Source organism: Ovis canadensis, chromosome 11 (genome assembly GCF_042477335.2).
Source record: "Ovis canadensis isolate MfBH-ARS-UI-01 breed Bighorn chromosome 11, ARS-UI_OviCan_v2, whole genome shotgun sequence".
Classification (NCBI taxonomy): Eukaryota; Metazoa; Chordata; class Mammalia; order Artiodactyla; family Bovidae; genus Ovis; species Ovis canadensis.
This window is the reverse complement of record NC_091255.1, coordinates 40,657,696-40,670,434: the sequence shown is the minus strand read 5'-3', so window position 1 is coordinate 40,670,434 and position 12,739 is coordinate 40,657,696. Positions and strand designations below refer to the sequence as shown.

General features: G+C 51.8%; 1 protein-coding gene across 1 annotated transcript in view; it reads right to left on the bottom strand.

Moving 5' to 3' along the window:
* The window catches only part of LOC138414985 (heparan sulfate glucosamine 3-O-sulfotransferase 3B1), a 41,122-nt gene extending 28,893 nt beyond the window's left edge, over window positions 1-12,229 (bottom strand). The window contains exon 1 of the mRNA XM_069542915.1: window positions 10,389-12,229. Within this exon, the coding sequence (XP_069399016.1) occupies window positions 10,389-10,936 (548 nt within the window). The 5' untranslated portion in view covers window positions 10,937-12,229. The remainder of the gene's footprint in view (window positions 1-10,388) is intronic.
* Between the last annotated feature and the right edge of the window lie 510 nt (window positions 12,230-12,739).

The following is a 12,739-nucleotide window of genomic DNA, read 5'->3' as shown; positions in this document are numbered from 1 at the left end:
AATAAGGAACAGTGTGGACTGTGTTCAAGGGAGAGACAGACGTGTGCCCCACCCCAGTTCACAGACCCAGCTGTTCTCCAGCTCCAGCCAGCTGCTGCTGTGAGGAAGGCAAGCCCAGAACTGTCAGATCCCCCTTCAAAAACAGAAAGCTGGGTGTGGAAGGACAGACTGGGAGTTTGGAATTGATACGCACACACTGCTCTATTTATTTTCCTAAAGGGGAGGGGTTTTGGCAGGGGCGTTGTTTCGGCTGTGCTGGATCTTCATTGCTGTGCCTGGGCTTTCTCCAGTTGTGGCGAGCGGGGGTTACTCTCTAGTTGGGGCGCGCGGGCTTCTCAACGCAGAGCCTTCTCTTGCTTAGCATCAGTTCTAAGCACGTGGGCTTAACCACCCTGCGGCATGTGGGATCTTCCTGGCCCAGGGATTGAACCCATGTTCCCTGCATTAGCAGGTGGATTCTTAACCACTGGACCACCAGGGAAGTCCCACATTGCTCTATTTAAAATAGATAACCAAAAAGACCTAGTGTATATCACAGGGAACTCTGTTCAATACTGTGTAATAACCTAAATGGCAAAAGAATTTGAAAAAGAATAGATACATGTATAACTGAACCACTGTGTATACCTGAAACTAACACAGCATTGTTAATCAACTATGCTCCAATATAAAGTAAAAGTTAAAAGAACAGAAAATCTGCATTTGTATGTGCAATCTCCAAATCTGTCAACATCGGCAATAAATTTGCATGTTTTTAAAACACTATAAATATTGCCAACAAAGGTCTGTATAGTCACAGTTATGCTTTCATGTATGGATGCGAGAGTTTGACTATAACGGCTGAGTGCTGAAGAATTGATGCTTTTGAACTGGGGTGTTAGAGAAGACTCTTGAGAGTCCCTTGGACAGCAAGGAGATCAAACCAGTCAATCCTAAAGGAAATCAGTCCTGAATATTCATTGGAAGGACTGATGCTGAAGCTGAAACTCCAATAATTGGGCCACCTGATGTGAAGAACTGATTCACTGGAAAAGACCTGATGCTGTGAAAGACAAGAGAAGGGGACGACAGAGGATGAGATGGTTGGATGGCATCACTGACTCAACAGGCATGAGTTTGAGTAAGTCCCAGGAGTTTGTGATGGACAGGGAAGCCTGGCATACTGCAGTCCGTGGCGTCGCAAAGAGCTGGACAGTGAGTGACTGAACTGAACTGATAAATATTCATTCAAAGATTTCATTTGCTCTAAGTCCATCAACAGTGAACCAATCAGTAGTGGTAAGAGGTGGGACAGTGGTCACCCCTGGTACAAGAACAGTGTCCAGAAGGGAGTATGGGTGTGGCCCTGGGGACTCCGGCACCACCATTAGACAGGGATGCGGCCTGTGAAAATTCATCAGGGTGCACACTTAACGATCGGTACACTTTTTCACATGCATGTGAATAAAAGTTACCAAAGAAATACATATAGATGTATATATGCGTGTGCTAAGTTGCTTCAGTCATGTCTGACTCTTTGAGACCCCAGAGACTATAGCCCCCCAGCCTCCTCTGTCCATGGGGATTCTCCAGACCAGAATACTTGAGTGGGTTGTCATGCCCTCCTCCAAGAGATCTTCCCGACCCAGGGATCGAATCCACATCTCTGTGCCTCCTGCATTGGCAGGTAGGTTCTTTACTACTAGAGCCACCTGGCAAGCCTAAGTATATATATGTAAATATACACACATATATAGATCAGATATACAGACAAAATTTATTTTCTTTAAATATTATTTTCTTCAAATAATACGGAAAAGAGAGTACACTTCCTGGAAACAATGGAGGGATGTTTTGGATAAAGTATACAGGAATCAAGGCCATGCAGAGAGGTGGCTAAAACAGCGGAATTCCTTCAGGTGCTTCAATTTCTATACGGTTTCTCCCAGTGTTGGGGCTGGGGTGAGACGTGTTGACAGGTGCTTGCAGGCAGAGGATGTCATTCAGAAGGATCAATGCACGTGGTGGTTCTGGCATGGGTCAGGGGTGGTGACAGCAGGGCTAATGACCTGAAGAGTAAGGTCCTAGTTCTTGGTGGAGGGTAGGAACTCCATGGGCCAGGGCTGCTCTGGGGGAAGACCTTCTTCTGCCAGCTACTGGGGATGATACACAACAGGGAGTGTACAGAGCGCAGGCAAGGGCGGTTAGGTGTCAGATGATGACGTAGCAGAAGATCGCAGAGGGTTTCAGTGTCATCTTGAGAACTGAGAACCTGAGTGTTCTGCTCGTGGTGGGCAGCTTCCAGAACAGGTGAGGTGAAAGAAAGAGATGGGCTGGCGAATGGGGATATGGAGGGGGGTTGAGGTCAGAAAAGGAGCATCAGAGATAAAGATCTTATCTCGGAAAGGCATGGGGATGACGCCAGAGGCTGGGGTCAGTGCAGGGGTGACATGCATGAAAACCACCAGCACCCATGCAAATGTCTATTTTTGGTTTTCTACTTGCTGAATTGCATTTTAAATATCCCTTATAGAAGTCAATGAACTGAGAATTACATATTTCTTCCCCAGCCCACCCCCTCCCGTCCCCAAAAGAGAAAGGTGAGGAGTGGTGGTAAGGAGAAGAAAGCAAAGAACCATGCAGGTTGAAAAAGGTCCCACTCTCTTCCTCACTCACAATAAGGCCCTAAAAAGACAAAGCTTCCACACCCAGATGTACAGAATTCATTCATTCAGACACACGTCCGACACCGAGGACAATGGAAAGGCAGACTCAGACTCCGGCGTCCTCACTGCTCCACCCAACAGAGGCAAATGTTCTAAGAGACACAGATCAGCAGTAAAGCCCAGTTTGTAAAGCGGCTCACAGCATCTGCGAAGCTCGCGGGAAAGAAGCGCAGCAGCTAGGAAGCCCGGCCCTGCCGCAGACGGGCCCGCCCCACTCTGGGCGGGGCCACCCCTAAGACGGGCTACCATTGGCCTCCCGGCTCCTGCTCGGGCCAATCAGCGTGGGTCCAGGCCCGCCGGCACCACCCCCTGCGAGCGCGGGATGCTTGACCCAGCTGCGCCCAACAGGTGAAGCCGGAGCGCGGCGTCTCGGCTGGTCACGTGGCCGCGGCCGGCGACCCGCTGGGCCAAGGGGCAGCCGGGCCGCGGGCCCCGCCCCCGACACGAGGCGGCGCCGCCATCTGCTTCCTCCGACCAGATGCGGGGGTCCCACGCGACCCAGGGGCCGTGCGCTCTAGTCCCCGAGGCCAGCCGGCAGAGGAGCCGCGTCTCGCGCCCTTGACTGCGCATCGCCCACCCCCTCTAGATCCGGGGGCTCCGCTATGGCTGCCAGAGAGCAGACACGGGGCCTGTCGAGCCTGCTGGGACTTGTTGGCCACTTCTGTCACCAGACCCTCCCTCCCGCCCCCATTCATTAAGTCGAGTGTGCGTGAAAAACCTTACCTTCCCAATGTATATGTACCTTTTTTCCTTCCACTCTCCGTTTGTTGCCCCAAGCTTCATGTTGCCCAGAACTATCTTTCCAAATTTTGTGAGTTTCTAAGCAAGTATAATCCTGTTAAGTATTGTGTGGCAAAGATCTGGGGGAAAAAACAGGAATTCTGGATCACGTGCTCCCAAGTTGCGTGATGAGCGCATATGGCATCATTCACATCTACTCAAAGGGTAGTTTAAAAGACGTGACCCCTTGGCAGTCGTCTAGCTTGGGCTGAAATGCAGTGTACAAAAATTAGAGCCTTAACACATCTGCCATAGTTAGGACAAAAGTATTTTGTGCCAAGAGTTTATCTGTTCTGTAACAAATGTATCAACTTAAAGTCACAGCAAATTCTTGTCTACACACACACACACACACACACACACACACACACACACTTTTAAAATGCAACAGAAAATATAAATGCCTTGCTGGTAGTACTCTTTATGCCAGCTCTCTCTCTCCAGACCGGTACTCATAAAACAGCTCTCTTTGGGAGGCAACAAACTGCACTCCAGCTTTGAAATTTAAAAATTCTTCATACTTGACACAGTGAAGCACAATTTTTTAATGCCCCAGTAAACTTAGGCTACTTTTAATATTTTTCAAGTCACAAGATGGGTATTTAGGGAAGAATTTCAGATATAATACAAAGGAAACCAATGTCACTCTTATCTCCATACTGAGAAAATTAATGGGGGATTTTAATAGCATTAGATGTATTTTCACAGTCTTTTGGCTGGAATGAAAATTATTCATTAACCTATCAGTAAGCTGGTAATTGCTCCTAACATCCTAAACTTTTCCCCAAATCTAAAATCCAAAAGAGAAAGCAACATACGCTAATATCAGTTTTATTTGATGTTAGTTTTATTTTGGTATAGTTTGAGGAGAATGAGAGTTCTAACAATGTCATCTTTTAAATATGTATATATTTTTTAAAGTTTTACATTCTATTCCCAAAGAGTTTTCAAAGATATCAGTATCTTATTTCTTTTTGGTCATGGTAAATGTTTTCATTTGAGGTAGGCAGCATATTGTATTCATTACCCTTGAAAATATGCCACATACTTGGGGAATTCATTTTGCTGAGATGCCTGACTATCCCAACAGCTTAGCACTGAAATTTCCCTTACTCTCTGGAATCACTGACTGTTAAAAGACAGAAGTAGCACTCTATTTGGGAACTAAGTCTATTCACAGCAAAAGCAGTGCTCATTATGCTGTGCCTTGAGACTGGACATTTTGTGTTTCTGTCAATCAACTTAATTTCCATGTTCATAGAATTAAGAGCATAAAGTATTCAAAAACTACTGACATAGAAAGCCATGGGCAGGCAGCCCTGGTCATGTATTTCAGTCCTGAAGCTTTAAATAAATGCTTTTTTTTTTTTTAATTCTTGGTGATTAATTTCTTTTAATTAATTCTTTTAATTCTAAATAATTTTGGTGATTCAAAGAGTCATCTCATATAACCAGAAAACCTTACATCTTACAACATTTTCAACAAAACAGTATATCAGCATATATATCTGGAGTGAGTTTTTGTGACATATTGATTTTTCAAACTATCAAAAGTTTTTCTTCAGACAAAAAAATAATAACAGCAAAGCAGGAAAAAAAACAAAAACCAGAAGCTTGTGATGGGTTATTTTAAAAACTATCTAGCAATAAATACAACTTTAGCTGGGAAAGAAAATATTAGTCTACATTAAGTTGAAAATTTTCAATAATCTGGCTCCATTAAAAAAGCAAAATCTAGTTTAGTAGCTTAGTCAAATTGTAGTATTCTATTTTGATACATATTCTTAATAACGTGGGTTGCAACCTGATTTTTAGAGATGAGTTCAATAATAGCATATCATTTGGAAATTAATAAGTGTAATTTAATTCATGAACTTCAGCATTTTATTTACCTAAAACAAATAGGTTGCTCTTTAATATTGACTATTTTATTAACTCAGAGCATCTGGGAAAACACTTATGATTAGGTTAATTTATGTTATATTTTCCCCTCAACTTGTAAAAGATTAATCAACCATTTTATGGTCTAATTTAGGTGCCTAATTGAAAACAGAATCCAACACATGCTACACTGTCTTGCTAATAAATCTTGACAGCTTTGTAACAAGATGGTTTGTATTTCAAATTGTTGCATAGAAATGTAGATTTTTGATCTTCACTCAGCAGCTTGAAGTGAGCTGCATATTTGATTTAACCTGGAATGAAAAAATGCAATTACTTCAAAAAAGATTATCCCCAATCAGGTCTTATCTTAAAGTTCCCTTAGGGAAGACAGAAACGGTCTGCCACCAAATTTCTGAAAACAGACTAGATAAAGAGGGGAGAAATTAGTTTTCTCAGCATTTGTTAAATTTAAAATGTAGGGAAAGTTGCTATTTTCAGGTATAAGCTTTCCAGACAGAGATTTCTGAAGTTACTGGGTTTTAGATTCTAATACTAAAGCACTCTACTCAAAATGTAAGTTCTGTAATGGTCTTCTGGCTAAGAAGCCCACGTTTTAAGTCTTAATTTGAAACACGGTACATTTTTAAATGAATAAATTCATTCCAGGAGTTTCTGGAACATCTCCTTTAACCCTGTGTTCTCCCACATCTCCCAGCCTTAAAAGAGGACAAATGGAGGAGAATAAATTTACTTTCAGTGGGGACACTTGCCATGTTTTCTCCGTCTTTATGCCTGGGGATATTTTTGTCATTTTAGTGACTCCATTGATTCTCACTGTCTGGTGCAGGCAGAGAAAGGAAACTGCGCGGGTGATGTAATTACCCTCACTTTGGTTATAAACCAACTCTGGATGTCCTTACTATTACTATCCTGTTCTGGAGCTGGTCTTCTTTTTATGCTGAATGACAAAGTGAGCAACCCTCATTGAGGTCACTGGAGGTACAACAGAAAACTCAAACCCTTAAAAAAAAAACAACTCAGCAACTCAGTTATGAATTCATCATATATGACCAATATCACGTTTTGTCGCTTAAGCAAGGGAGAATGGCACAGAGTGGCCTCTGCAGCAGGACTCCTGGGTTGGTGTAAGCTTTGCCACTTTCTAGCTGTGAGACTTCAGGCCAGTGTCTTAACCTCTCTGTGCCTGTGTTTTCTTATCTGCAAAAGTACAGGCTTCCCAGGATCATGATGAGGATTAAATTTGCTAATCCTGTAAAACCTGAAACAGTTCCTGGCACATAGGGAAAACATTCAGTAAGTGTTAGCTGCCAACCGTACTAAACTACACACATTGCACTTTTTTTTTTTTTTTTAATGTGGCCACAGCATTAAATTGTCAGTTTAGTTTTTATAGCCAAACATGGAAAGAAGAGTCAAGGTGGAAAGTCTAAGGAATATTTCCATAGATTAAAAAAAAAAAATAGTTACACCATATTTGGCTAACTTAAATCCCAAACTGAGGTCATTCAAATTTGTGACAATCTACAAAACCTAAACCAAATCAAAAAGAGAAATTTATTAAAGAATATATACTTAATTTTGAGCTTCTCTGGTGGCTCAGATGATAAAGAATCTGCCTGCAATACAGGAGACCTGGGTTCCATCTCTGGATGAGGAAGATTCCCTGGAGAAGGAAATGGCTACCGACTCCAGTATTCTTGCCTAGGAAAACCCATGGACAGAGGAACCTGAAGGGTTACAGTCCATGGGGGTTGCAAAGAGCCAGACAGTACTGACTGACTGTTCACAGTTTAAATCAATGTTGAAAGCCTAAATGTACCCGGTGGGTGTTTCTCCATCTTGGCAAGTGTGAGATTCTCTTGAACCACCTGTCTCTGTTTTTCAAACAATATCACCCCCTGCAACAGAAGGTAAGGGCCAGTTTCACCAGAAGTCCTGATAAGCCCCTCGGGTGGGATCCACATAAGTACCTGCTAAATTTGGGAGGCCAGATTCAAGAGTAAGCTGAGTGATGAACTGGAAAAGTAAACCCAGAAGAGTTTGCATCCCAGACGAAAACAAACTCTTAGGTTGAAGGGCAGCAGTGAAGAAAGTGGTGACTGAGCACGCACCCACGAAGGACGTGGCAAACTTCCCCACTTCTGGTGGATGGCAGGTCAGCTCCGCATCGCCACCATTGTGGGCTCCATCCCACCACGATCCCGCCCGGTGTCTCGTTTTGCCACGGCAAAGGAACTACAATCAACTTGGGAGCCTTCAAGCAAATCTGCCCAGGCCTTGGGTTACCGGTTAGGCCCGCACCCCCGCTGTGTATCAGTCCCTGAAACTTACTAACCGCTCGCTCAGACACAGGCAGAATCTCCTTCTCCAACCCATGACCGATGCTGACCCTTGGATTCAAACATCCATCCTTGCCCTCGGAATGTCTCCCCTGTTTCCTATTTTCCAGCTTTGAGGATTTAACTACTTGCTTCTGAACTGCAACGCCGGCTAATTATTATTTATACTCTTCTCCAATCCAGTGTCTGATGGCACAGACCGAGCTGAGCAGAGCTCCTCTAGCGAGGAGACTGGGGCCCGCGGACAGAACTCCGTGGGGCGGGGGAAGAAGGGGGCTTGCTCCCTGGACACCGGATTTTAGGAAAAGCCTTCTGGGTTAGGCTTCTTCTCCCGGTGTGGTCTGCTTTTCAAGTTAAAACGGCCGCCTTCAAAATAATCAAGTCCACATATTTGCCCAGACATTCAGAATATTCCAAGTTAATTTAAAAGTTGTAAGTAAGCAGATGGCATTGAAAAGATTCCTTAATCCACTAACCCTGCGGCCACGCCCAGCGAGGATCCAGGCAGCCCCGGAACCCAGCTTTGGGGGTGAGCTGCGATGTTTATAGTTTTCTCCTCCGGCCGCGCTCCGCGGGGTCATCGCCGCCGGCGCTGGGCCTCCGGGCTGGACAGTCTGGCCCATCAGTGTAGCCAGGTGACTACCGGGGGAAACGCACTTTCCGCCCGCCCCCTCTACCCCCTCTCGCCCCGAGGCCCGGCCAATCCCCCGCGTCCCCCAAGCCCAGCCACCTCGGGGGCCACGATGCGAGCGGCTGCAGGCGCGCGGCCAGGCTTTCCAGGGCGACTTCGTTCTTTATTAAGCATTTTGAGTCAATCAAAAGGAACGTGGCAGGTGGAGGGCGGCCGCCCAGGAGCCTGCGCGAGTCTTCCTGTGGGGATTTCCACTGCCTGCCCAGGTGCTGACGGAACCGCCCGACATTAAGGATTCAGTTCTTTTCCTGTCAGTTCCTACCGGCCCGCGCCCCGCCCCGCCTCGCCCCCACTGGCGCGTCTGATCTCAGAAAACGCCAGACTGCCTGCGGCCTCCGAAGGGTTCTACCTGGAGGGCGCTAGTAGCAAGCCTGCCCGCCCAGCCCCCGGAATCGTTATCCCCCTAGGAGGAGGAGCGGTGGTGGCTACAATAATGACAACAATACAGTCGGCGACAATAGCCGGCAATTAGCGCGGCCCCCATCTGCCAGCCAGACACCCGCACGCGCCGGCGCACTCGCTCCTCCGCGCGCCGCCCGGAGCGCAGGTGAGGGCGCCGAGCACCCCCGCTAGCTGCCAGGGTCGGGACGAGCATCCACGCGCCGGGCTCCAGAGCCACCATTCGCAACAACCGGTGTCCAGGGCCTGGGGACGGTGGGAAGGGTGATGGTCACGGCTGGCTAAACCTCGAGACTTGGGCAACTCCTGACAATAATAAAAACGTTAGGACAAAAGGGAGGGGAGGGCGAGGCTGGGGAGAGAGCGGTTTTAATCCGCTCGCCCAGCTCCCTTTTATCTTTCGAGCTCTCCCGGTCCCCAAAGAGGGGATGGGGGCAGGGATGGGGTTTGGTTCGACTCTCTTTTGTTTTCCGAAATCCCCCGCCTCTTGCAGGCTGGTTGGGCCTGGAGGGGTGCCGGCGAGTCGAGGGAGTTATGTTTGTGGGGGTCGGAGGCAGTGACCGGGGAGAAGGGCCGGTCCCCTGGTTGGCGACGAGACTTCCCGACACCGGAGTCTGGATCCCTTGCTCACCAGCGCCTCACGAGAAGCTCAACCAACCCAACCGCTCACCCCCAAAGACTGCGGGAGGCCTTGGTAAGAGGTCGTGATTATGCCCCCCCCGGGGGGAGGGGCAATGTCCCTTTGGAACCGCACCCATAACCCGACCCGAGAACCGAGTTTACGGAAGCCCACGCAACCCGCATTTCTCAAATTCATGCACCCATAATATTCTTTGCACCCCGGCGCGTCAAGGGCCCGCGGAGACAGGCGACCCTGCCCCGGGTCTCTCAGCGTCCCGGCCGGGGAGGCGGAAACCGGTGGGCCGTGCCCCGGGCGCCTGGAAGCCTTCAAAGCGGCGCGCCTCCCGCCGGCTGCAGTGCGCGCCTTTGCCCGACAGGGACCAGCACCGCTCCACGCGCCGCGCGCCTGCCCGCTCGCCCGCCGGAGCCCAGGCTGCCGGGCCGCGAGCGGTCTGACCCTTTCGGAAAGTGAACGGACTCCCCGCGGCCTTCGCAGCACGGCGTCGCTCCCACTCCATCCCCATCCGGACAGCAGAAGCTGCTCTAGAAGTTGGTCTGGGGCGGAAACCGTCCCGGACCCGACAGGAAAAATAAAACACGAGACTCGTTTGGGAGGCAGCCGCAGTTAGAGGGTTGCGCGCTTTTCTGAGCACCTTCCCAGTTGCTGGCCTCCTTCCTTGAGGAAAGATCGCCGGATTAATCCCTAGGCACCGTGGGCCGCTGAGCCGCCAGATATTCTGGAGAAGTGTCTCCAGACTGGGGCGAGAGCGGAGCCCAGCGCACCCCGTACGGCGCTGCGGGCCAGCACCGCGAGGTCGTCGCTCGGCTCCCCTTCCCGCCCCTGTGGTCCGAAGTTGTACCCCTGCCAGCTCCCCGGTGTACATGCCACGCCCGCGTCCTCTCGTCAGGATCGCGGCTGGAGCCCCTGGCCCTGCCCGGGACACTCACCGGTACCAGGCAAGGCCCTTGTCGTAGCTGCGGTCGAAGAAGTGGGGCTCTGCGCCCACGGCGCGCACGTCGGGGTGCACGCGCAGGAACTCCAGCAGCGCCCGCGTGCCGCCCTTCTTCACGCCGATGATGATGGCCTGCGGCAGCTGCTTGCTCCCGGACCCGCTGAAGAAGCTAGAGATGGGGCTGGGGGAGTCCGGCGTCTCGGGGCTCTGCTCCTCCTGGCTCGTGGCGCCTTCGGCCACCTCTCCGCCCGCAGCCGACTGGGTGGCTGGCGCCGCCGGGAACGGCAGCCTCGGGGGCGGCCCGTCCGGACCCGGGGCCGGCGGGGCGTGGGCGGCGCGGGACCCGGAGCCCAGCAGCAGCAGCCCCGGCGCGGCGGCGCAGGAGCCGGCGCACGAGTAGACGAGCAAGTAGAGCCAGACGCAGAGCATGGCGAACAGCAGCGCGAGCCTCCTCCTCACCGGCGGCGGGGGCGGCGGCGGCTGCGGCAGGAGCCGGCCGGGGACATCGAGGCAGGACCGGCCGCCGCTCAGGCGCTGCCCCATGCGCTGCCCGCGCGCGCGGCGAGGAGCATGGCTCAGCACATGGCGCAGGGCCCGCCGGAGCAGGGAGCGCTGCGAGAGTTCCCTGGACGCCGGGAGGTTCGGCTTATTGGCCCCGCGCGCCCGCGGTCGCTGCTGTTGCTCTGCCCCAGGTGGCGGCGGCAGCTGCACGGCCGGCGGCTTTTGACATGTTGCCGGGAGGAGCCACAACTGGAACGAAGGTCGGGTGGTGGCAACTGCCGGCCTGGGGCTGCGACGCCGCGCTCGGGGCCGGCAGAGTTCTGCACTCCGGCGTTTCGACTCCTCCGGACTGTGCGCGCCGCACGGCCGCTCGCCGGGGCTGCCTCCTCGCGGTCCCGTGAACCGAGCTCTGAGCGCAGCCCCGGCGCTTCACCGGCGGAGGCTGCGAAGGAGGACTGCGCAGGAAGAGCGCCGGAGACCGAGGCAGAGTGGGCGGGCCCGGCCACCGGGAGTGATGGGTCACTCCACCTACCAGAAACCCGGGGCGCCATGCAAATCCCGCCGCTTGGCTGAGGGTTCGGCAGCCAACCAGCTCCCGGAACATGGGGGTGTGGAAAGGGTTTGGGGGCGGTGGAGAGCAATCGGGGGCTGCTACTGGCTGAGAGACAAGGGGCGGGCCTGGAGGGGCGGAACCAAGGGCTGGTGACAGGCGCAGCTGGGAGGAAGGATGCTGGAGAGACCGCGCGCGCAGGGAAAGCGCCGACCCTCCGATCGCTGCACCCCGGCGCCCGCACACACTTCCGCACTCGTTCCCCAGGAGCCGGGCTCGGCTGCATTTGCCCCTGTGTGCGGACACGTGTCCCCATCCAGATGGTTCGCCGGCGGGATCGTGGTGTGTGCGCGCGTTAGAAGTAGGGAAGGGGTGGAAGCGCAAGTCTGGTCGGAGATGCCCGCCCATCCCACTCCGGGACTCGGAGGGGGGCCCTTCCGGAACTGGCACGGGTTTAGGAAGTTTAAGTGGAAATCGCTGGCGAACTTTTTTCTTTAAGTCTCCTTCTTACTCTTTGCTGGGAGTTGATCTCTCTCGGGCAGCAGGTTAACGCGATCGGTGGATCGTTAGATAGTTCCTGAGGAACTATCCTTAGGAAAAATTCTTCCCTCGCTTCCCAAAGTGCTGGAGAAAGGTCGGGAGAAATTAACAGGGAGTTAAAGGCTGTGGGAATTTTTCCCGGCGCCGAAAAGTGTGTGTGAAAGTTGAGTCCGGATATGAGCTGTTGGGGACGTTGGAAAACGTTCTCTTCCCTTCCCATGAATAAATATCAAAGCCAACATTCGCCTGCATCAGGAGTCGGTTTGATTTGCTGACCTGTTACACGAAGTATTAGGTGTTTTCTCTATGTCGAAAGTCAACTAGGAGCAAATCGATCCTGGAGTTGCACTTAAAGTCCACTCCAAGTCTCTTTCCTAGAGTTTCCTCCATAGAGTGACCCGTCCCAGCTTGGCGGCGGCCTCGCTGCTACATTGATGCGCCGCGTTCCGGTTGGAAGCTTCGGCTCACCCCGGCGGCACTCAGGAAGTTCTGGATGAGAAGACTCGACCCCAGAGGGGTCAGAGGGCCTCCCACGCTTGGCCCCGCGTGGTTCCGGGACAGAACCTTCCTTCCGATCCCAACCTCCACGCGGCCCCAGGCTGAGCGCGGCCCCAGGCTGAGCGCGGCCCCCGCTGCCTTCCCAGTGCGCGCGGGCGGGCGGCGGAACCGCCGAGCCCCGGTCCCCTTGCCGCGCTGTCCCCTCCCGAGGAAGTTCCCGCGGGACCTGTTCCCCTCCGCCCGGAACACACCGAGGA